The sequence below is a fragment of the Dermochelys coriacea genome, chromosome 3 (assembly GCF_009764565.3).
Source record: "Dermochelys coriacea isolate rDerCor1 chromosome 3, rDerCor1.pri.v4, whole genome shotgun sequence".
NCBI classification, from domain to species: domain Eukaryota; kingdom Metazoa; phylum Chordata; order Testudines; family Dermochelyidae; genus Dermochelys; species Dermochelys coriacea.
Window position 1 is genome coordinate 122715733 of NC_050070.1, and position 21999 is coordinate 122737731.

The window sequence follows — 21999 nt, forward strand, 5'->3', positions numbered from 1 at the left end:
CTCTCTCAAGGCACTCTTAGTAAATTGGTAAAGAAATTTGTTTGCAGTGTGAATTTTAACTTGACAGTGTCCCTTTACGTTGATGGCACAATTAATAGATTTCTGGACAATGCCTACACTGACTTTGTGATAGTGGATGAAGTAAACATACGCATTTGGATATGCCTCTGGGGTTCTTGTGTGTTTGTGAGGAGACATTGATCTCCATGCTTGGCATTTCTTTCCTGAGATAGTCAACGAAGTTGTGCCACGGTAACTCAGGCCAGTGCCTCGAAAGCAATCCTCAATGACTGGACCTTGGTGAAGCACAATTGCATCTGTAATGAACAATAAAAAGCAGTGCTTTAAAGGTGAATTTGACTTTGATAAATGAGCACAGAAAAATCAAATAAAAGCAATAAACAAACAAGTCAGAGTGATTAGCCTGCCTGTCACAGGTACCTTCTTATGACAAGAAGAAAGGGCATTTCTGAGGATGTATGGAAGATTTTAATGGGTTACCTTCATGAGTCAGATGCTGTTCCTTAGATGCAATCTCAGTTTCAATTTTGTGTTTATGGACATACTTGGATTAGAGAATCACAAAGTTCAGAATGTGAATCCAAAGTTGTGCTTTTATATCAGATATATTTCTAGTGTTTGGATTGATCTTGCATTGTGATGATTTCCCTTTGTTTGTACTGAAAGAGTTTGGGATTGTTAGTTAGGATATGTAAACAAGTGGAAGTGTTGGGTTAGATTTTTCAGGGGTTGGAGTTTGGAGGCTGATGTTTTCTCTTAAATTATTGAAGCTTCTATTGATTTGTTATCGATGGACACACATCTGATGTATGTACACATACTGGATGGTGCCAAGCAATTTGGGTAACTGGGATCCTACTGTACTTGTATCATTTGTAGGGCTAGTCAAAATTTTTGAGTCCAAAATTTTCTCATCAAAAAATTGAGTTTTGTCCAAAACAATCATTTGTAACAGAGAAATGTCATTTTAACCATTTTTAAAACAATTGCAATGAGAAATTTTGAAACAAAGGGAAAATTTTCATTTCAGTTTTCAAAAATGGAATATTTATTGAATTTTTAATTACTATGTTTTTCTGCTTTATCTCCATTTTTTTCTTTCCTTGCCATTGAATGCAATCGATTAATGCTTTCTAGGGTTTTAATTTTTCATTTTTTCCTGTTTTTAACTTTTTCCACACTTTTAAATCTTCTCTGATGTTAGAAAAGTTACTAAGTTCAAAAGGAAAAATGAAACTCCGTAAGCCCACTGCTCAGTAACTTTTCCAAAGCCGAGGCAGTCAGCGGAACAATATGATGTAAAACCTTTCTTCCTCACACTGCACTTTCCCACCAGACTTAAATCCTACCCTCAACAGGTTCGACCTTCCACTAATGTTCAGATGTGGTTTGCAGTGTTCAGATCAACACATTAATAAAAATATGAATAAACAATGATTTATTTGCAATTGGTACAAAAAAAGAATGACTGTCTCCCACTATTCCTTCAACTTCCATATCACAGGTGCATCCACTCTCCTTACCAGTGTTTACTGCATCTGTCTCATCACAGCTGGGTATGTTACAGTATTCCCATCGTTTTGTGCTGTTGTTGGTATAACACCATGGCTTGATCTCACCGTCAGGGTTTCTACAGTAGTTTTCTTCTAAAGCCCTGAAATAAAAGCACTATGTGAAAATTAGCTTCTGGTGGAAATCTGATAATGGCCGAGAATAAGGGGGTGGGGAATGTTTCCTCACCTGTTTACTATTGTATTTATTGTGATTCACTACTTCAGCAAAATGTTGCTCAGTAATTACATTTATCCGTAATAAAGACAAATTACTGCAATTATTATTGTGTGCATTATTGTTGTGAGTCTGGTCAGCATTCTAGGTAAGAGAGGTCCACATTCTAAGAATATGAGCAGCTTTTCTGATGCTTATGTAACCCCAGGTGAATATTACAGGTTCCCCTCTATGTTGATCCACAGAGGATATGAGTTGTTACAAACCCTAGTTTTACAGCCTTGACTCTTCAGCTCAAATTGTAGCTGCTCAAGCTTTTAGCTCTGGAGGTCCCTGGTATGTTGGCCAAGATAGCAGTGATCATATTGAACTGGAGACTTAAAGCATGTGCTACTACAGATGGAGTTTAAGAGCCAAGGCTCTATAACTGGAGGCTGTAAAACAGCTCATATCCTCTGCAGATCAGCACAGAGGAGAATCTGTAATACACGTTCACCAGTGGATCACACTTGTGCTTCCTTCACTTGTGATAGGACACCAATAGTAGTGCAGATAAAGCACATTGTGGAACAGTATCATCACTGGGAAAAATAACTTTTCTAACACTCTTATTCTACATGGAAGCACTTGGGTATGGAACACAGTAAAGGATAGATGTGAGAAGGGAAAAGAAGAATAGGATGAGCACGAATGTCAGAGCGGAAGATGCAAGTACATAAGAATAAGAAATGAAGAGGAGGAACACAGGAAAAATCAAAGAGCAGGATCAAGTGAAGAAATTAAAGAATAATAATGAGAGAGCTGAAATAATATGGAGAAAGGAGAACTTAGCAATATAGTTGGAGAAAAATTGTGCTAACCTCAATATTATGTCTACATCACCATGAAATAACTGTGTTCCTTGGTACTTCCAGCAGGCACCAAATAATAAAGAGGTTTTACATACTTGCAGGGATAGCTCTCCGGAGTCCTGGCATGTTTGTGGGGAAACTGAGCATTCCAACATTGACAAGTGTTTCCTGACACAGTGACACCTATCTTGCCTCGATAATCCTCTCCATTTCCTGAAAGGCACTGACGTCCTGGGCCAGAAAGTGGTGGTGGTGTAGCTATACCAGAAAAGGAAATGAATATAAACAGTGCCTTCAAGATATGTCAGCTTAACTTTTCATAACTCAGCTTAACTTTGCATAATGTGGAACATGCACTTTTTGTTTCTATACTAGTGAGGTTTCCGAAGGCTATGGCAGGACATAAGTCAAAGCACAGAGAAAACATATAGATATTCCGTCTTGACTCATCTCACTTGGATTTTAAGTTGCCATACAATTTTCAAAAGGAATCAGACTTTCCAAAGAATGAATTCTATTCTATGCCAAACCCTCTGAAACATCTGGCAGCAACATGACCACATTTAAACCATCCATCCTTTCCTCCATCCTAGCTATCTCACCACAATGGAGGTGAGGTGAGGTGACGGAGGAAGGCTAGTTGAGTCTGAGAGGTAGGATGGAAGAGCAGAGATTGGCAGGACAGGAGGTAGTGAGGATGAGGCCCTGTGAGATGTTGTAAAGAGAAGCATCACAGCAGGGCCTTTGGAGCTAAAACACAAATCTGGAGGGGGAAGATCTAATGGGAAGAGCAAGACTTGGAACAAGGAGCCTGAGACCGTCTGGCAGCAAAAGGAGAATGCTGAAGAAAGGAAGATGGTTAGAACTACTCAGGTACTTAAGCAATAAGCATTAAGAAAGGCAGGTGTCTATTAGCCACAGCCCACAAGTATTCCAAGGAGAATCAGAGCACTGAGTACCTCAAAGGCATAAAGGAGCTACCATTGGGTTGTGAATCCACATTTATTTATTTGTTTTTTTTAACTTGAAGATTAAAATGAACATGCATTTTGACTGTACATATAATTTCCCGATGGGAGAATAATAAGGTTCTAAAAGGTCAACATGTTCCATAAAACTAGTTAAAGTTCTAAACTCAGTATCAGTGATCTTACACTTTCTCAACCCATTTCTTACTGTTGAGAAACCTGTCAAATATTCATCCTCCATCAATAAATAGGTGTTTCAATTGATCTCTATCCAGCAAATATGTGCTTCTTCATAAAGCAGTGAGCAAAGCATATACTTGAGAAGACTAGGATTGATGGCATAAATATAAGCCTGCTCCTCAAAGTGCAATTCTGGTCTAAAAATGGCATTGTGATGCACCATATCTATTGTCTTTGTGATTTGCATGTCAAATGTGCTCAGTTTAATGGATTTTTTTTAACTGCTAGCCCTGAGCTCAGAGGTCTTGTCTTCACTAGGAAAAAAGATGTGTTCTTAAGTCGAGTTAGCTAACATAGGATAAAATCCTAGTGATGGCAACACAGTTTGTAGTTTTCACGAGTTAACAGGCCACGGTAAATCCTAGGCTTCCCCACAGTTTCCTTGACCTGCAAACACTTGTGAAAACTACAAACTGCCTTGACTTCACTAGGATTTGACCACCTGTTAGTTAACTTGAGTTTTTTTTAAAAAAACAACCTTTTTTCCCTAGTGAAGATGTATCCTGAGAGTCAATCTGAGTTATTTCCCTCTAGTGCTAACATCAGTAATAAAATTTCTGCAGGGCAAATTTGAGTTTCAGAGACAACTGTGCAAATTATGCACTCAGTAAACCTATGCAGCCCCATCACCCTCAATGCATTTATCCAGGTTTAAATGAGTAGAACTTAGTAAATGATTCTATTAATGATGCACTTTCCCTGGTACAGAAGGCTCTTCTTGGGATATTTGTTGATGGATTCCACCCTCCAATCTCACCCCCAACTTTTCCCTACATTTTGGTTCTAGCGTCTATCTGTTGCAACTGCCTGCAGTGATAGCTAACTTGGGTTCCACAATCTCCATAAGTAACACTTACTGCAACGTGGAATGTTACAAAATTCCCAGCGTTTCGTGGGGTTGGTAGTGAAACACCAGGGCCGAGGCTCGCCATCAGGATTACGGCAGTAATTAATCCTCAGATTCTTCTCTGGAAAGCTGAAAATTAGAAGTTTAAATTAAGAAGCTAATTCACTAATGGCTGACAGTATGAATTGTCCCTTCTGGGGCACAAGGGGTTTTTTTGGACACTCTGATACTGGGCTAAAGAATGAGATATAAATTCCATAGGAAAAACTATATTAAAAGAACAGTAAGGTTCCAAAGTCAACACTCAAAAAGTTAGGAAATGCCAGAATTAAGGTTACCCGTGCAACCTCCATTTGGGCCCCTTGTTCATATGCGCTATGGTAGTTCTGCCTAACATCATGTAGAAAGGCTATGGCAGACCAGCAATAAGAGTCCCAGTCCAGTTTCTTACCCATAAGAGAACATCCTTTCTCTTTTTGCAACCCACAGCCTCATTCATTGTCCATTCTGTGCACTGAATGAGACAGGGGTCTTGTACAGCAAATGGCATGTGATCATTTAATTAAATACTGTACCATGATGCACGCACACAAGGAGGCAGAACATCCTTAAACTTATGTATGTGCTTAAGACCTTTGCTGGACTGGGGCCTAAAGGAATTACTAGACCCATCTCTAACAGTGAGTTATTTTTAAAAGGAGATATTGCTTTGTTTAGCCGGTTTCCTAAGTAGCTCACCTCTATGCAATGTATCATACTACAAAATTTTAAAAATCTGAATATATTTGCTATAAATTGAAATTGCTCATGTGATCCACTGTGTTGTGCCCTGCTCTCAGTGATCTATGTCTAGTTTTCCATTTTCCTTTTCCCCTCAACATTTTGGACCAGTTGGTGTGATTAGCTCTTCCTGATTGTACATGTGTAGGAGAAGGTGCAGGACGCTTGCCTCCCCCCTTGACTGCTCAGGGTCTAGACATAATCACTATCTCTCTATTCCCTGAACTTTCAGGGTCAGCAGAGACAGTCGTGGTGAAGGAGAGGGTGAAGAGAACAGGTTTAACATGAGGGAGGGATGAAGATAAAAGAGAAAGAAAGAAATGAAACATTTGCCCCAGGGGATCAAACCTTTGTGCTGTCTACTCCTGTACTAATCTCAGTTCTTCAGAGGAAGGGAATCCCCAAACCACCACCCAGCCAATTTGTTCCATACTGTGACATTGCGGGAGATATTCCTTCCTGGCAGGTCAGCTTAAAGCTGTGAAGCATATAAATCTGTTTCTCTGGTTTCCATTTTTTTAAGATCTCAGAGCAGAAAACTTTCATAATAGTATCTCATCTTTCTTCTGATATTCTGTAAGCTTGTCTGTTTCAATATGTATTGATTAGAGACTGTCTTTAACAAAAGGGGGAGGGTGATTTTAAAATGTTACTGTCTTTCAGATTCAACCTCTTACTTGTTCATTCTGATTCATAAGACAAGAAAGAAGGGCCACCTCAGGAGGTATCATGTCACCAGCTATGTTCTGTATGTCAGCTGAGTGTGGGAAGCACTAAAAAGATCTTAAAAGTTTCAGATAAATATGGCCAAGCATTCAAGTTTTGCAAGGTGGATATTATGGGTTTTATGAATGGCAGCATAGTCCAGTGGATAAGGCACTGGCCTGAGAGTTGAGACCTGAGTTCTACTTCTGCTCTGCTACTGAGCTGTTATGTGACTTTGGGCAAGCCACTTAGGACCTGATAGTCAGAGGTGCTCAGCCCTAACAACTCCAGTCATTGGGACTCTGGATGTCGAGCATCTCTGAAATCTCTGCCCTTATATTATTGGTGTTATTTGTTTGCTTGTTTTGCTATTGGTATTGTTGTAGCACCTAGGAGCCCTAGTAATGGACCAGGACCCCAATATGCAAGGCGCTGCACAAAGAACATCCCTAGGAGCTTACAATTTAAATATAGTATAAGACAAGAGACAACAAGTGGAAAGGGACAGGCAGGGGAAACACAGTAAAACAATGAGTTATTAAAAAAACCCTTCTTCGTGCCTCAGTTTCCCCATCCATAAAATGAGGACTATGATGCTTAGCAATGTAAAGTAATTTGAGATCTATAGATGAAAAGTTGCGTGTACATGTTAGGTATTATTATTATTAATTATTATCAGAACCAAACCTCAGAGCCTTTTGAGGTTCTTCAGTCACTACAATTTTCCCTAGTTTGAATTTCAGATAACTTGGAGTGGCCTCCAAAGAAACAGAAACAAAAGAGAAAGGATTGTTGATTTACCTTCTTCCATTGTACTGAGAGGTAGCAGATCAACCCTGTTGTTGCCCTGGACCAAAACAGAACGTTTTGCCTCCCCAGCCCTCTCTTTTTAAGGGAAGGATGTTAAAAACATATCTCCCTCACACACACACACACACACACACACACACACACACACACACACTCCCAAAGGCTGCCAATGGTATTAATATGGCAAACAAGCAAAACGTCAAGTACAAGCAAAAAGTATTGGCTCAAATGGCCAAGGGAGAGGTTGGCCACCAAAAAACATGATCAAGTAGTATCAACATGAAAATGGAAAATTACTATGAAAAATAATTTAACCATCTTTTTTCCCTCCTGGCTCAAGACCCCAGGGGCTATTTCCCTGGTCTTTGGTCCATCTAGCTGATCAGTTATTTTATTACTGGTTATGACTTACTTTGAAGGGATGTACCCATGAGAGTGAGGCTCCTGAGCATCCCAGTGCTGGCACTCAATCCCAGACTCGGTTTGGGAGATTTTGCCTTGGTAGTTTTCGCCACTGCAATGCATACACTCTTCTGTATGGACAAGCAGGAGTGAAAACAAAGAAAAAATCAAGAATAGCATTGGTCCAGAAACTTTCCGTTTGGACTTGCCATCAGCTCAAGAGACCAATTAGAAGACAAAACTAGAGTGAAGAACTATTCTAAAATGGCAAGGGTCTTTCTACTGGTGGGTGACTTCACCTACTTAAATAGATTTATTTTATTTGGCTTATTTGTTACACTATAGTGTATCTTTTAAAATAAAAACAATGAAAATTACAATTAAAAAACTATGATATGACAAGAAGATTCCTAAGGAGCTGTTAGGATGTATATATTACTGTAGAAGCTTCCTTTGCAACATAGCTTCCTTTAAAGAGTAATGACTTGGATAATGAAGACTCTGGTTCCATGGGATGTAATATGATGACTAAACAGCTAACATTCTCCCACTACTCTCAACAATCAGACTATGGCAAGGCCAGCTTTCTGGATTGATGTTCATTTGATTTCCTGAACATAATCCATTAAGTTTCATAGATTCGACTTTGAAATCAGAAGGGACCATCAAGATCATCTAGTCTGACCGCCTGCCCATTGCCAGCCACAGAACCTCATCCACCCACTGCTGTAATAGACCCCTAACCTCCAGCTGAGTTACTGAAGTCCTCAAATCATGGTTTAAAGACTTTAAGTTACAGAGAATCACCATTTACTCTAGTTTAAACCCTGCAAGTGAATTGTGTTCCATGTGGCAGAGGAAGTCACACCTGGGTTCAGTAGAATTGTCTGTGTGAGTTATAGAAGGATAATAAAGGAAGAGCCATATGTTTAGAATAGGGAGTTGAACCAAGATTAATCTCTTTATGCACTGAGCAAAGGATCCCTAGAAGTTCATGGTGCTTATGCTCATCAACTGAATCAAATTCTATGTGACTGCAAGATTTTCAGGGCTGGCCCATGCCATATGTCTGCATGCAAAACTCCCACTGGTGTCAATGGACATTGTCTGCATGACTATGATCGTCAGGTCAATCTTTCTTTTCTTTTCTTTTCTTTTCTTTTCTTTTCTTTTCTTTTCTTTTCTTTTCTTTTCTTTTCACATACCATTTTCTTGTTAGAACAGATCAAAAAGTATCTAAAACCAACCAAAAATAGTGATTCCGTGATATCTATTAAACATTTATACAATTTAAGCCATTCAGGGAGACATCCTTTTTGTTGAGAACTTTCATGCTAAGTCCTGGCTGTATCTGAATTCAAAGCACAAATGGACCTGAAGCACAAAACTGAGATCTGTATCTGTTTTTTTAACTCCCTCAAATAGGAGTTTCTTCAGATCCAGATTTTTGGATCAGGCTTGTCTCTAATGATGAGTCCTTTCGTACCATACAATGATCTGGGAAGGAGCTGTTATAATGGAAATGTTAAGTGACTCTGAAGTGGGATGCTGAAACAAAACCATTGGGAAGTGCCAAAACTCTATTTTTTAGTTTTGAAAGTTTCCAGACAGAATTATGGCATTTTGCCACGAAAGATAACATCCAAGAACAAGGTCAAACAAACAAGGCCCTGAGTCAGTAAGGTACTTAAGCGCATGCCCGATCTTAAGTAAATGAGGGGACCTATTGATATCAATGGGATTATTAACATGCTTAAAGTTAGGTTTGTGCTTAAGAGCCTTGCTGAATTAAGGCCAACGGTAATAGCCATATTAACTACCACAAAAATGGGCCAGGTCCTCAGCTTTTGATGTTTTTAGATATATTATGGAGGGATCGGTCTGATGATTAAAAATAGGATGTGATACTAATGCAGTACAATAATATTAACCAAGAAAAGATGTCCTCCTCTGTCATTGTCAAAAGGATATATCCTCTGGAACACATGTACTTGTATGTTGACCTTAGGGAACTGTTTCAATACCACTGAGGATATCCAAAAGAACAATAAGAGGCTTGATCCTGCAAGTCACTTGAATAAAGACTACTCACCTGAGGAAGTTTTTTGCAGCTTCTGGATTCAAGTTTGTTGGCATGGTCTCAAACAAAGAGATAATGGGGTCAGGGAGCTAATATTTTCCATACTTTGAAAAAAAAGCACTTGCACAATTTAACATACTTAGAGATATGGTGATGTAAAAAGATCTTTGGTGTGTGTATCCTGACCTTCACATTCTTGGATGTTACAGTAATCAAATCTGGTATTAGGATCTGTTGTGTAACACCAGGGTCCTTTTTCATCCTCATCAGGATTTCTGCAGTAGTTTGCCTCTAACCCTGCAAGGGGCCTGTTGTCAGGTGTATAACTGAAATAAAATAAAAATGCCATTACAGCGAAAGTGAAATGTCCTAATTTCTCAGTGATTTTGGACTCTAGTCATACACATGAAAGGCCAAGGAAATAGATGCTCCCTTTGGTTGCTCAGAGTTGAAACTCTTATCTGAAGAGTATTCTGTGGCTGTCATTAGTAGCCTCTTCATAGCTACTGGATGTCAGTTCTTTGATGACTCTGGAGAAAAGCCAACAGTTTCATATCTACAGTTTGTAGGAAATATGACAGCCTCATAGCCCCAGAATGCTCTTTTACACTTCCAACAGATTGTTGCTGTTGGACTGCCAGGGTCTGAGGTCCATCAATAACTGCCTACTGTGTTTTTCTAACACACATAGTTAAAAAAGAGCAATATTTCGTACAGAACACTTTCCTGGGGAACGCAAAAAAGGGCATTAACTAAATACATGAGATTTCAGAGTAGCAGCCGTGTTAGTCTGTATTCGCAAAAAGAAAAGGAGTACTTGTGGCACCTTAGAGACTAACAAATTTATTAGAGCATAAGCTTTCGTGAGCTACAGCTCACTTGCATCCGATGAAGTGAGCTGTAGCTCACGAAAGCTTATGCTCTAATAAATTTGTTAGTCTCTAAGGTGCCACAAGTACTCCTTTTCTTTTTGTAAATACATGAGAGTTGTCAACAACTTGCATGTGATACTAATACATCCTGTATGAATGGGAGGTTAACAGTTCGATCTTGTTGACGGCTTCTCATTTAATGCCATAAAATATTGTCATGGAAACATGCAAGGGGCTCTCCCATAAGATGATATAACTTCTTTTTCCTTTGCCACTTTTAGCACTCATTGAAGTGAATGGGTGAAATCCTAGCCCCATTGAAGTCAGTGGAAGTTTTGCCACTGACTTCAACGGAGCCAGGATTTCATCCAATGAATGTTTTGCTTACTTAAGGACCACCAAATTTGGCCAGGAATGCTATCTTTTAAATCATCCTTTAGGTCATCTAGTACATCCCCTTGAATCACTGAAGGATAAATTTCATAGATGCTTAGAAATATGTCAGCCTTGCAGGTCTTTGTGAGAACAGGTAGAGATCACAGTGATTGAGACAAGGAGGAAATGATTTCTTACCAATGACTTTGAATGTTGAACAACTTGCATTAATGATATACACTATAAAATTCTTTAGTACACATTTAATATGGATGGTTTGGAATAGGTTCAGAATAACATATACACAAATATGAAAAGGACATACTTAGGTATATGAGGTTTACTGTCTCTCCACTTCTGGCAGGGCACACCATTCTGAGTTTTAGATACTGTTCCTCTATAGTCCTTCCCCTTACCAGTCCTGCATTCTAAAAGATACACTGACACGAAATACATTTTTATCTATCAGTATCATAATGTCACATCTGTTTGAATTAAATTACTATATACAGATTCTACACACATGCTAATCAGCCTAAATACCCATATTCCAAATCTTCTCTTGCCCCCACTCTCCAAAACCCCATAGTTGTGCTATAGTAAAAATAGGTTAGTTTGCAAATTTTAATGACATACATAAGGAAGGTCACTTGAATGTTTATGTAAAGACCAAAAACCAAAAATGTTTCGGGAAACAGATATAACAAATTATGGTTGTTCTTGAAGGGTGGGTTCAGATTACAATAGCTATAATGCTCCCTTCTTGGGAGTGGAATAAAACATAGTTGTTCTTATTGCCTCTGTGTTTGTGTTGCTCTATTACAAGTAAAGCTGTACAAAATATTTTCAACAAAACCTAAAAGCAGATGAAACTCACCTGATTTAAGGCAGAGTGGGCCCCAGAAAGAATCACAGATCTAAAAATGCCTGAACTTTGGAGATTCAAAAGGTGGAATTTTGTAACTCAGACCTATTCAGGTTTGGGTTTTGTTACAAACAGTAAACACAGACCATGTGTTTCACTGAGATCCCCCTGCTCATGAATGAAACTTGACTCATTTATGGAATTATGTTGAAACCATGAGTCACCACTGCACAAGATGAAGCTGGATGAGTCTGATAGAGCCAAACTTTGAATTTTGGGCCATGCTGGCCTTTGTGGGACTGGCCTAATTGTGTGAAAGCCTGGCTTTATTGAAGTAAATGGGAATTTTGACAGTGACTTCAGTGGGGCCAGGATGTCACCCTAGCTATATCATTTCCTTATGAAGATAGTCTTGAAGATGTAAAATGACCAGTAGCACTGAAAGCCTAAGTTGTCAGTGATTTGTCCAGTCCCCTTGCAGCCATCCAAGACTGGCCTTTGAGGTCTGGAAAAACCATGCCCAAATCAAGGAACCTGTGACTAAGACTACAGAGCAGTTGACAACTCTAGGGCTCAGTGCTGACCAGGCTAGTGCTGATGGAACTAGGGCTGCCTTTGGGTTGGGCATCTAAAATTGCAGATGTTGAACAGCAGCATCTCTGATTGACTCTTCACAACCGTGCCCATTTGCAGTGACATACAGCATGCACTTAAACTCCATTCCTATCTGGTGGTCACCATTAAAAAACAACATTCATCATGCTGCAGTCTTTCTTATTTCCTGGGGCCAGGTTGGTCCCCAGGTGCAAATTAGTGCAACCTTGAGGCTTACAAATTCTTCATTTTATGAGCTAATAATGGTGAGTGTCATCTTGGTTCATGTATGAACCATTCTAGCACAGTTTACCACAATGAAACCTGTACAGGAGATAAACTTTACTGGCATGCACTTGTTTAAACTGACTTACCACAAGTGTCACCAAGCATTCTAATACAATCCTGCTCCACTTTTATTACGCGACCTCCATTAAGCAACCAATTTTTGACAGTCCCTTGTTTGGTCATTTAGGACAGGTTTTACTCGGTATTTGTTTTTAGAGGATCTGGAATAGGCCTAGGTGGTGATTTTTTTTTTCAGGGGACTTCTGACATCCTTTATTTTTCCTCCCCATTCACCCATTTCCCATGCACAAGCACCCATGTCAATGCTCAGTGTCTCCCCTGCTCCTGGTAACAAAGTGACCTTTTCTCTAACTGAGAAGGGCTGGGTTTCATCAGGTTGGTTTCAGTGTTTTTAAACATTGGCTATGGAGAATTTTTGTTGTTTCTCAGTTTTGCTTCAAAATTTCGCAACGTAACCTGCACCAAAACTACCGTAGGAGCATAATTATCCTTTTATATACATCATTGTAAATCTGGAGTAACTCAATTGACATAAAATTGATTTACCTAGGTACAGTAAGAGGAGAATTAGGTTTACTGCTTGCTTATGGATGGGGGTCCAGATTTTCCTAAAATTGAGAGGTATTTGGATCTGGGGTTCTGATTCAGGCCTATTTCTAATCTGGCCAGACTATACTTATGGATAAATAGGCAGTCTAACATAGAATTTTTAGTTAGGAACCTTTTGTATACTCTAAGTAGTTTTGCAATGTGTTCACATTCAAAAATCTGAAGTAATGAACACTGAAGCAGTCAAGTGCTGACACAAACTCTTTTTGTTTGAATAAACTTCTGACAGTTTATATAACCTTTAGGTTTTTTTTCCATCTGTTAACAAATAACCAACTTTGAACCCTAAACTCAAGCCCATGTTCATTTGGGTTAACAATTTACAAATTGATATGTCCAAATACGGCTTTGATTTCCATCCCTCTTTCCATAACACAAACTAAATTAGCTTCAGTGTTTTATAACATGTTTAATGGTGAAGTTCCAGGAATCTGCACATTTTTCCCTATCAAACAGCATCTGTGGCTGTGAAAGATAAGATAGAGAGGAATAATCAAGCCTCATTTTTGAGAGTGTAAGATGACCTCTTGTGGACAAAAGGGAAGAGCTGTTCATTTAGGTTCCATCTACAGCACTGCATAATCATTTAGATGCCTAATGGGAAGGGTTCACTTTTCTTTGACACCTTAGGCTATTATTAGTGACTGCCAGAGGCAGGACAGTAGACTGCACGAATCATTGATCTGAGCCAATTAGGCAAGTCCTTCATTCCTATTTCCTGTTCTGTAACAAAATATTCAGATAACATGATTTTATCTTTAGGATTGATACAAGATGCTTTAAAACTCTGACAATAATAAGGTGAATTACAGAGGAACAGAGCTAAACACTAAATAGAGGCTACAGTAAAACCTCTAATCTCACTGAACCAGACGTATTGCACTGTCCTAAACTTTTCACAGGGAGTTTCACAGCTTCATGCATAACAGTTGGAGTTCCTTCATGCCTTATGTCGGAGGCCGCTCTACAGAAAGAAGCTTATTGGAAACTAGATTAGATATTTTTGTGTGGTTAGTACAAATTAAAATAAAGGAATGACTAAATCAAGAGTTGACAACTCCCTTGATTTTAGCACTAATCTTATTATATTAGGATTTTATTGAAAGCCCCAGCTCCTGGAAATGATTAGATGAGAATTTCAGCTTTCAAATAAAAAAAAATAGCAAATTTGTAGCCTTTATGGTTGCAGATAAGAGCTTGAAAATTTGACCTGAGTGTACTCCAATGGCTCAAAAGCCAGAAGGAAAATAAACCCCCCCACACACATTTTCTTTTTAAAATATCTCATGGTTTTTAAGCCAATCTTTTGATTTTTGTAGCTTGACTCATGGTTTTCGAATGCTTGGGGTTAGCAATTCTGCCATATTTATTGATTGGCTTATATAGTCAGCTTGTTTAACAGGAAACCAACCACAAGATCCATGGCTGAGATTTTCAAAGGATCCTAAGGGAGCTGGATGTCCAAATCCCATCGAGTTTAAATGGGACTTGGGCACCAAACTCCTTTAGAATTCTTTGAAAATCTCAGTCTACATATGGTAGGATCATCACCCATCCTTATATTTGCTGGATAATTCTGATTTTGACAGTGTCCCAAACACATTTTCAGGGTTGACATGTCATTGTGTTGCCATCAATGCATCATGTGTTAATGACACAAGAGTTACAATGTTGTGGTGTTATGGGACTGATTCTGCTCTCAAGTGATTCATTGGTCTTTCTCTGGATTTACAGCAGTGTACACCAAAATAAGAATCTGGCCCTCTCATTAGAGTATTTATATTGTGTCAATGGGAATATTTAATTACTTATAAGTGAAGAGTTAATTTCATCTTACTTCATCACTTGCTCATGTGTCCATTGATTTTTCATATTTACAACAAAAACTATACAGGGCCCACTTTTAATGCCTTGTTCAGTTTTTATTCAATCCTTACTCAAAGAAAACTCCCACTATTGAAATGTTAAGTAAAGACATTTACAAAGTCCACTATTCTTAAACCTATTTTAATGGAAGTGATGTGGCTCAACACTTTTGAGTATGGCTTTTAATACCAATGACTTATTAAGTCAATTTTCTGTGAGGAATATGTGAAAAAAGTAAGTGGCAGAGAGTTTTATATGCACTATACAGCTGGAAGCTCTAGCTATGGGTTTGGGTTGGAGTCATAGGGCCAATGTTCTGTTGGTGCAAATAACTCTGGTGGCATTTTGGCCATTTACACCAACTAAGAATTTTAACCTGTAACATTTAAAAGACAGATGATGAGTTAATAAATCTTGTTGTTTTTCTAATTTTTTAAGAGATTATAGTAATTCAACTGAGTTAAACTGCAAAAGCAGGACAGCTAATTCCAAAGCCAGAGAAATTTTAATTGCCTCATCTCTGAAGGAAGATATCAAGTTACAGGTATTACATCATCAAAACAAAATCTCCTTGGTTGATCATAAACTAGAGATTCGACTTTTATCTAGCAACTATTGAAGCTACTGGCTTCTACAAATTAGTCTCTTTCTTGGTATCCTACACATTACACTATGTTATCCTGTAGGTGTTCCAGGATGTGAATGTGAGAGCTAGGATGTAGTTTGATGAAGCTCATTGACGTTTAAATTCCAATTTTGGGGGTTCTGGGCTATTTTCACAGCTGAAGTCAATGAAATCAGTGGAAATAGGCTAATTTATACCAGTTTAGAATGTGGTCCATTGTGTTTTCCTTATAGAACCATTATGCGGTAAATGAGATCTGCTTCATGGCTGTCTGAAGCTTAGTATTTCAGCATATTTTTCAAACTCATCAAAAAATGTGAAAAAGTATTACTGGTGATTACAGCATCATTTCAAACAGGTCAATATAAACACTACAACGTATGCTAGCCAGTTACCTTAGGTGTTTGAATGATTAGCCAACGAGACCTTTCTTTTCTCCAAGAACTCTCATTTCAGTCAGTTGATGTTACTATGTAATTTTTCTTCCCTTGGAACTGGTAGAAGTGGTCTCATTTAAAAATGGAAATTATTTTTCTCACTGCCTATGGTCTTTTCAAGGCTTGACTATAATTTTACTTCAAGGGGAGAATTAAGGAATCCAAAAACAGTCTTAAATCCTACCATTCATCAGAGCATACTATAAGCCTTGAACAGAGATTTTAAAAGGGAGCTTATAAAAAACATGGATATTTGATATTTTCTTATTGAGAGATTCATTGTTTATAGACAGACAGAATCAGAGGCGGATTACTGTTTTGTGGGGCCCTGAGCCAGAGCAAGTGGGGGACCCTCCCTCCCCTTCCACCTGCAGTCGCCCTCTCCTCCCCGCACTCCTGCTAAGGAGTGGGGTTGGGGTGCACCCTGCCCGCCCAGCACTCCTTCTGGGAGCAGAGTTGGGATGCAGGAGTTTGCCTTGCTCCCCAGCAGGCACGCCAGGCAGGCGGGCAGAGTAGGGCAAGCCCCCGTGCCCCAACTCCACTCCCTGGCAGGAGCCCCAGGCTGGCAGGTAGAGTGGGGCAAGCCCCTACACCACAACCCCACTCCCCAGCACGAGTGCTAGGCAGGCAGAGTGGGTTGGGGTGCCCATTTTTCTGGGGGGCCCCAATTGGCCAGGGCCTCTGGGCACAGGCCCCACTGGCCCAATGGCTAATTTGCCACTGGATAGAATATGAGATCAAATGCTTCTTCCGTTGGCTCCTCCCTGGTTTTCTGGGACATATTTAAACCACATAAACAGAAAATTAAGGAACTGAAAATAAAACGTAGAAATAGGAAACCCAGTAGGGTTGAAAACTCACATGATACTAGGTTCCACCAGACACATTAAGCAGAGTGTTGCAAACACTTATGGGTGGAGAAATGTATCACTTTTTTTTTTTGGTTGAAGTATGTTCAATATGCGTGATCCCAAAAACATAAAATGCTTGGGACTAGATGGAGGGTTAGAAATGCATCTACATCCTGTCCCTTCAAGGAGGATGGTTTGAATCCAGCCCAAGTTGGGTGTATTACCATTTGAGGACTGTTCAATGGCCTATATGAAATTACTTTAGTGTTTTCAGTCCATTTCCCTACACCCATCTCACAGAAATCATCACTACCATAAATGACAGTAAACTAGCAACCTCAGAAAAGTGGTCAAGGTTATATTTCTGTCAGGTGAGCATATATTAAAGAAGTAATATCAAAATATATACATACTTCTCTTCTCAAAGAGCACTACATCTGTTCTTCTAACCAACTCCGATGTTTTGGTGTTCTCAGCCAATGTAGTACACTGTTGACCTTTACTGGTGAATAGAAAGGCCCTGTTGAAATTGGAGGGGAAAGAAGTGTAAGAAACAGTCATTAATGTTGTTTAAATTATTGTCTTAGTGAAAATTTTTCATTATCCATTTTAGATTTTATCAGTCATGGCAGTTTAGAGACATTTTAGGCTTTTGGTAAAATTTTCAAAAGCACCTGAAGTGCCTAAATCGGACTTAGGCTCCTAAGTCTCTCCAGCACATTTTGAAAATGTTACCCTTTGTCTGGAGTAGGTTGTAACTGCTTAGGCTACAACTCAACCTGCACAAACTGAACTACAGGTATCAGCCTGCATTCACACTAGGAAAAGTGGTTACGTTAAAGGAGTTCTAGCTAGCTCATGTTAACTAAGCCTGACCTACACTCAGCTTTTCCCTGGTCTAGCAAAGCCTGATACACCATAACAAGCTGCCTTTACTAAAACAACACCACAAACAAAACAGTGTTCAACAATTATGGGCCAAAAACACAGCAGAAACATTACATTAAGCTGCAATGTTGAATCCATTCCTGTAGTATTTATATAAAGGTATCACATCCTCCCTTTCATGCAACCTTCTTCTCCTGGTCTCCCCCTGCCCCCATGCTAATCAGCATACACTGTTAATTTAAAAGTACTTATACAAAGAAGTCCCATTGGTCTAAAAACCAGGCTTGAGCAAGGTCTTGAAGGCACAGGGGTTCAATCCTGCTTCAGCAGCAAAATCCCCATAAACTTCAGTGATGCAGGATCAGGTCCCACGTGCAGAGTTCATGGCTGCAGCCCTGACTTCCACACTAGCAATCAGGAGGCTGAGGGATGATATTGTATATGCAGAGGTCCCAGCAGGGAACAGTTACCCCTCTACAAAAGATACATGTGTATTTTTAACTTTTCTTTAAGGAACTTGGTCCAATCTTGCCTTTCCTGGGTGAGAACTCCAGGAGTGTTGCTGAAGTTCTGCATCCTCTGCTTGGCTTAAGCTGAAGGGAGGAAAGGAGGGGTGGTTCGCAGAGGATGGGTGATGATTCATTTGCATGAAAATAGTAGCTGGCAGTGACTTCTGTGATCCTGTTTGGTAGCCCCTTTAAAATGAAAGTTGTTTCTTGGTGGATCTTTGCCATCTTTAAAACTTATAGCAGATTTTAAATTGATTGCCAAGTTATAAACCACTTTAAAAACTCAGCACCAGATCACCTGTGGCTCGAATGGGGGGAGGGGAATCAGAAGATCAGAAAATTTCCATAAGATTCACCTCTGGAGTTTTCAAAGAAGCATCATTTGGAAGAGAAAGGGTTGGGGACCCCTGGAGTTTAGCGAGGAAGTTTAGCCTCCTAACCCCATGGATGGACAGGACCTGGTGTGAAGGGACCCTCCCTTTACAGTGCAGGCTTCTCCCTTTGCACCATTCCACTGGCCCCCATCCCTCAGGCAGTATGCTTGGCTCTGCAGTTAATGTTGCTGCAAGGAACGATAACTGTCAGTAGAATATCCAGTCAGATATATGGCGACTGAGTAGGGGACAGTGCTGCAGGTTGGTCTGTTCCCTACTCCATCACCTCCAATGCCCCAAAATCCCACGGAGACCCTTACTCATAGGACCTCTACAGAGAAGCAAGGAGTGGAGGTGGTGCCATTTCCTCCCTCCCAGGGAGGCAAGGGAAGATCTAGTCCACACACATTAGCGCAGGGGACCCTCTGGCTCAAGGTGCAGAATAAGAATGTGATAGACCCAACAAGTGCTGCTGCTGATGTCCTGTTTTCTGAGCAGCTCATTTCTTATAGGCCTATGTATGGCAAAGGGTCTGAAGGCACCTGGATATTGGTATGTTAGATTGTTTGTCAGGAGGGTTTGTGCATCAAGATACCATGTTTTTTTCTAATACGTATGCTGAAATTAAAAACACCATCTTCTTGGTCTCTCCTTCCATATCTTCTCTTTTCACCCACATCTCCCAGGTATTGACTTTCTGGGCATTTTTTCCTTTCCTCCCAAACCTCAGAATAAACTTACTCCTGAGGAACACCTTTAGAAAGCTTCCTTAACATATAAAGCAGAATACTCAGTCAGCCACAATGGGATATAGCTGTGGGACACAACAGAAATTACCTGCACGTGAATTTTGTTTCAGCTTCACATTTCGCAGCACATTCTTCTTTACGGTTTGTTTTGTAAATCTGTTTTATTTGTCCAACTATCCAAGCACCCTCCGTTTTTACATAGTTGTCTAGTATGTCTCCTTGTGCTAAAAGAAAACCAAAAAAAAGGAGCGGGGATTAAAAAGTGCAGTTCATATCATTTGTGCTTTTAAAATCCCATTTCCTGTCATACATTGGCAAGTGACGCTGCCATTTAATTTGTGTGCATTTGAGTTAACGGTAACATACCCTGAATAAGCTCCATTCTCCTGGCATGGTAAAGGTTGGCATCACTGGACACAAGGACAGAGACGAAGTGCTTTGACGATGAGAACAAGTCATTTGATGCATAGGGAATGGGAAGCAGACAGAGAGACCCAAAGGGGTGAGGAAGTGACACGGAGTGAATCAGAAACAAGGGAGATGATTTTGGTAACAGTATTTTGGAGAGCTTGGAAGGATGGGAGTGATGTGAAAAAATGACTCTCCATTGGTGACACAATCTCATTGAATTTGTAGTCAGTTCAGTTTTATCTGTCACATCTTCTTTGTTGTCGGTTTCCAGATGTTTTAAGTGGAAACAAGAGAACATCAGTCATCAGGCTATCACTGCAGCCACTTACAATGACCATGTTTATTGTTGTCATAATATCTCAAGACTGAATCAGATTTAATAGTCAAGTTGTCCGGTTGTGTCTTTGATTGCAGTGAATTAACCCAAAATTGTGAATTGGTAAATAAATTAATTTGGCAATTTCTGAAAGCTAGACCTACATGTTAAATGTGTTGGATGAATATGCTAATATGTTTTACATCTGTGTGAACCAATTAATGCTGAGATGTTCAATTACATTCACCCTTGTAAAGGAATTTGCTACCTAATTAACTTTCCTCTGACATCTATAAAAATTCTAAATGTCTATTCATCAGTTAGACAATTGTTTCTCTGCTGTTTTTAGCAGCAGAATTACAGAGAGCGCTAATCATGCGGTTTTATCATTTCCTTTTCAAATGAAGATATTCTTGATAAATGTTTGATACTGAGAATTATTCATTCAGTGTGAAACTCACCCGTAAACAGAGAGTGACCCCAAGGCCTACACATCACTCAATCCATTTACACCTTGTGCTGACCCTCTGGACAGGGATGAACTTCACTCTCATAGAAGTTGATTTGAATCAACACATATTGGGCCTGATTCACTGCTACATTACTCCAGTTTTTATGTCAGTGTAACTCCAATGAATTTAAGGGGGTTTTGAGAATTCACACCATTACATACATACATACTGTTCATACTTATATTATACCAAATGCTTTTTTGTTGCAGCTATCAAAGTAAATTTATCTCCATTGTAGTTAAGTCACACATCAAGGGTATTGTTCTATAGGTGCCAGAGGGGCTAAGTAATAATAAGAATCCAAGCATTCAAGAAAATCCCCAACTTTTCGGAATCCCATATCTACCCCCACCTTACTGATACGTCTTTGTGGAGCTCTAGTTGCCTGCCCTTTTCTCTGGAGCCAAATGTACCTTTTCCTGGAGTTTTCATGGAAGTGCCATAGGTAACGGACACTTCTCCTCAATCCTCACAATCTGGGTATGCAGGGAACAAAGCACCTGCCTCGGCCAGCCCTCTCATTGACTGTTGTCATACACAAGTTTTACACTGGTTTAATTCCATTGACTTCAGCGAATTACTTTCAATTTACACCAGTGTAAGTGCAGACAAAGCCAGATCCAGAGTATCAGATATGGGAGGAAGTACTCCTAGTCCTACTGCCAGCTACTGTCCCTAACACCCATAATCCCTAGCAAAGTAGCTAGAGTCTAGTAGTTAGTGTACTAGTCTAGCATTTGGGAGACCTGGGTTCAAGTCCCTACTCTGTTACAGTCTTCCTGTGTAGCCTTTGGCACATCACTCACCTTTCTGGGCTTCCGTTCCCCATCTGTAAAATGGGGTTAATAGCACTGCCCTACCCCATAGGGGTGTTTTGAGGGTAAATACTGAAAGATTGTGAGGTACTCAGACACTCTGGTGACAGGCGCCATATAAAAACCTTGAATAGATAGCTGGAGAACATGCTGTGGGATTCACATCCCTAGTGTCCTGTTGTATGATTATGGGGCAATGGCAGTTTATAGGCCACCTATGGTTTTGCTCATCTCTAATCTCAAGTTCTATCTGTTTTCCAAAACAGTCCCACCTCAGATAATCATTGTTTTCTGTGATCATACAGGAAGCAGCTCTATTCTTACTCATCTTACTCATGAATAGAAAATAACATTTGCTAATATCTTTGCACCTACAGAGCTGCTACTCCTTTTTTTTTGAACTGATTTAAATTGTGCACAAATAAATTTTGAAGGTATTTATAAGATAATTTTGGCTGAACTGGTAACTAGTAACAGACAAGAGAATATGACAAATTCCTTGATGAAGATAGCAAAATACAAACAAAATAACTGATCTCAAAATACAGCAGGCTGTGCATTATTTTAACCTAAAGTCCAATTTGTTATAA

The 21999-nt window shown here is 39.6% G+C and overlaps 1 protein-coding gene across 1 annotated transcript in view; it reads right to left on the minus strand.

Annotated features, from left to right (window-relative positions):
- Positions 1-21999, minus strand: part of LOC119853184 (plasminogen-like) — a 61228-nt gene that overhangs the window by 27117 nt on the left and 12112 nt on the right. Inside the window, exons 2-10 of the mRNA XM_038395897.1 lie at positions 19444-19579; positions 17249-17355; positions 11005-11119; positions 9619-9758; positions 7363-7483; positions 4666-4784; positions 2696-2858; positions 1545-1675; positions 152-317 (exon numbers count right to left, since the gene is read on the minus strand). Coding sequence (XP_038251825.1) covers positions 152-317; positions 1545-1675; positions 2696-2858; positions 4666-4784; positions 7363-7483; positions 9619-9758; positions 11005-11119; positions 17249-17355; positions 19444-19579 — 1198 coding nt within the window. The remainder of the gene's footprint in view (positions 1-151; positions 318-1544; positions 1676-2695; positions 2859-4665; positions 4785-7362; positions 7484-9618; positions 9759-11004; positions 11120-17248; positions 17356-19443; positions 19580-21999) is intronic.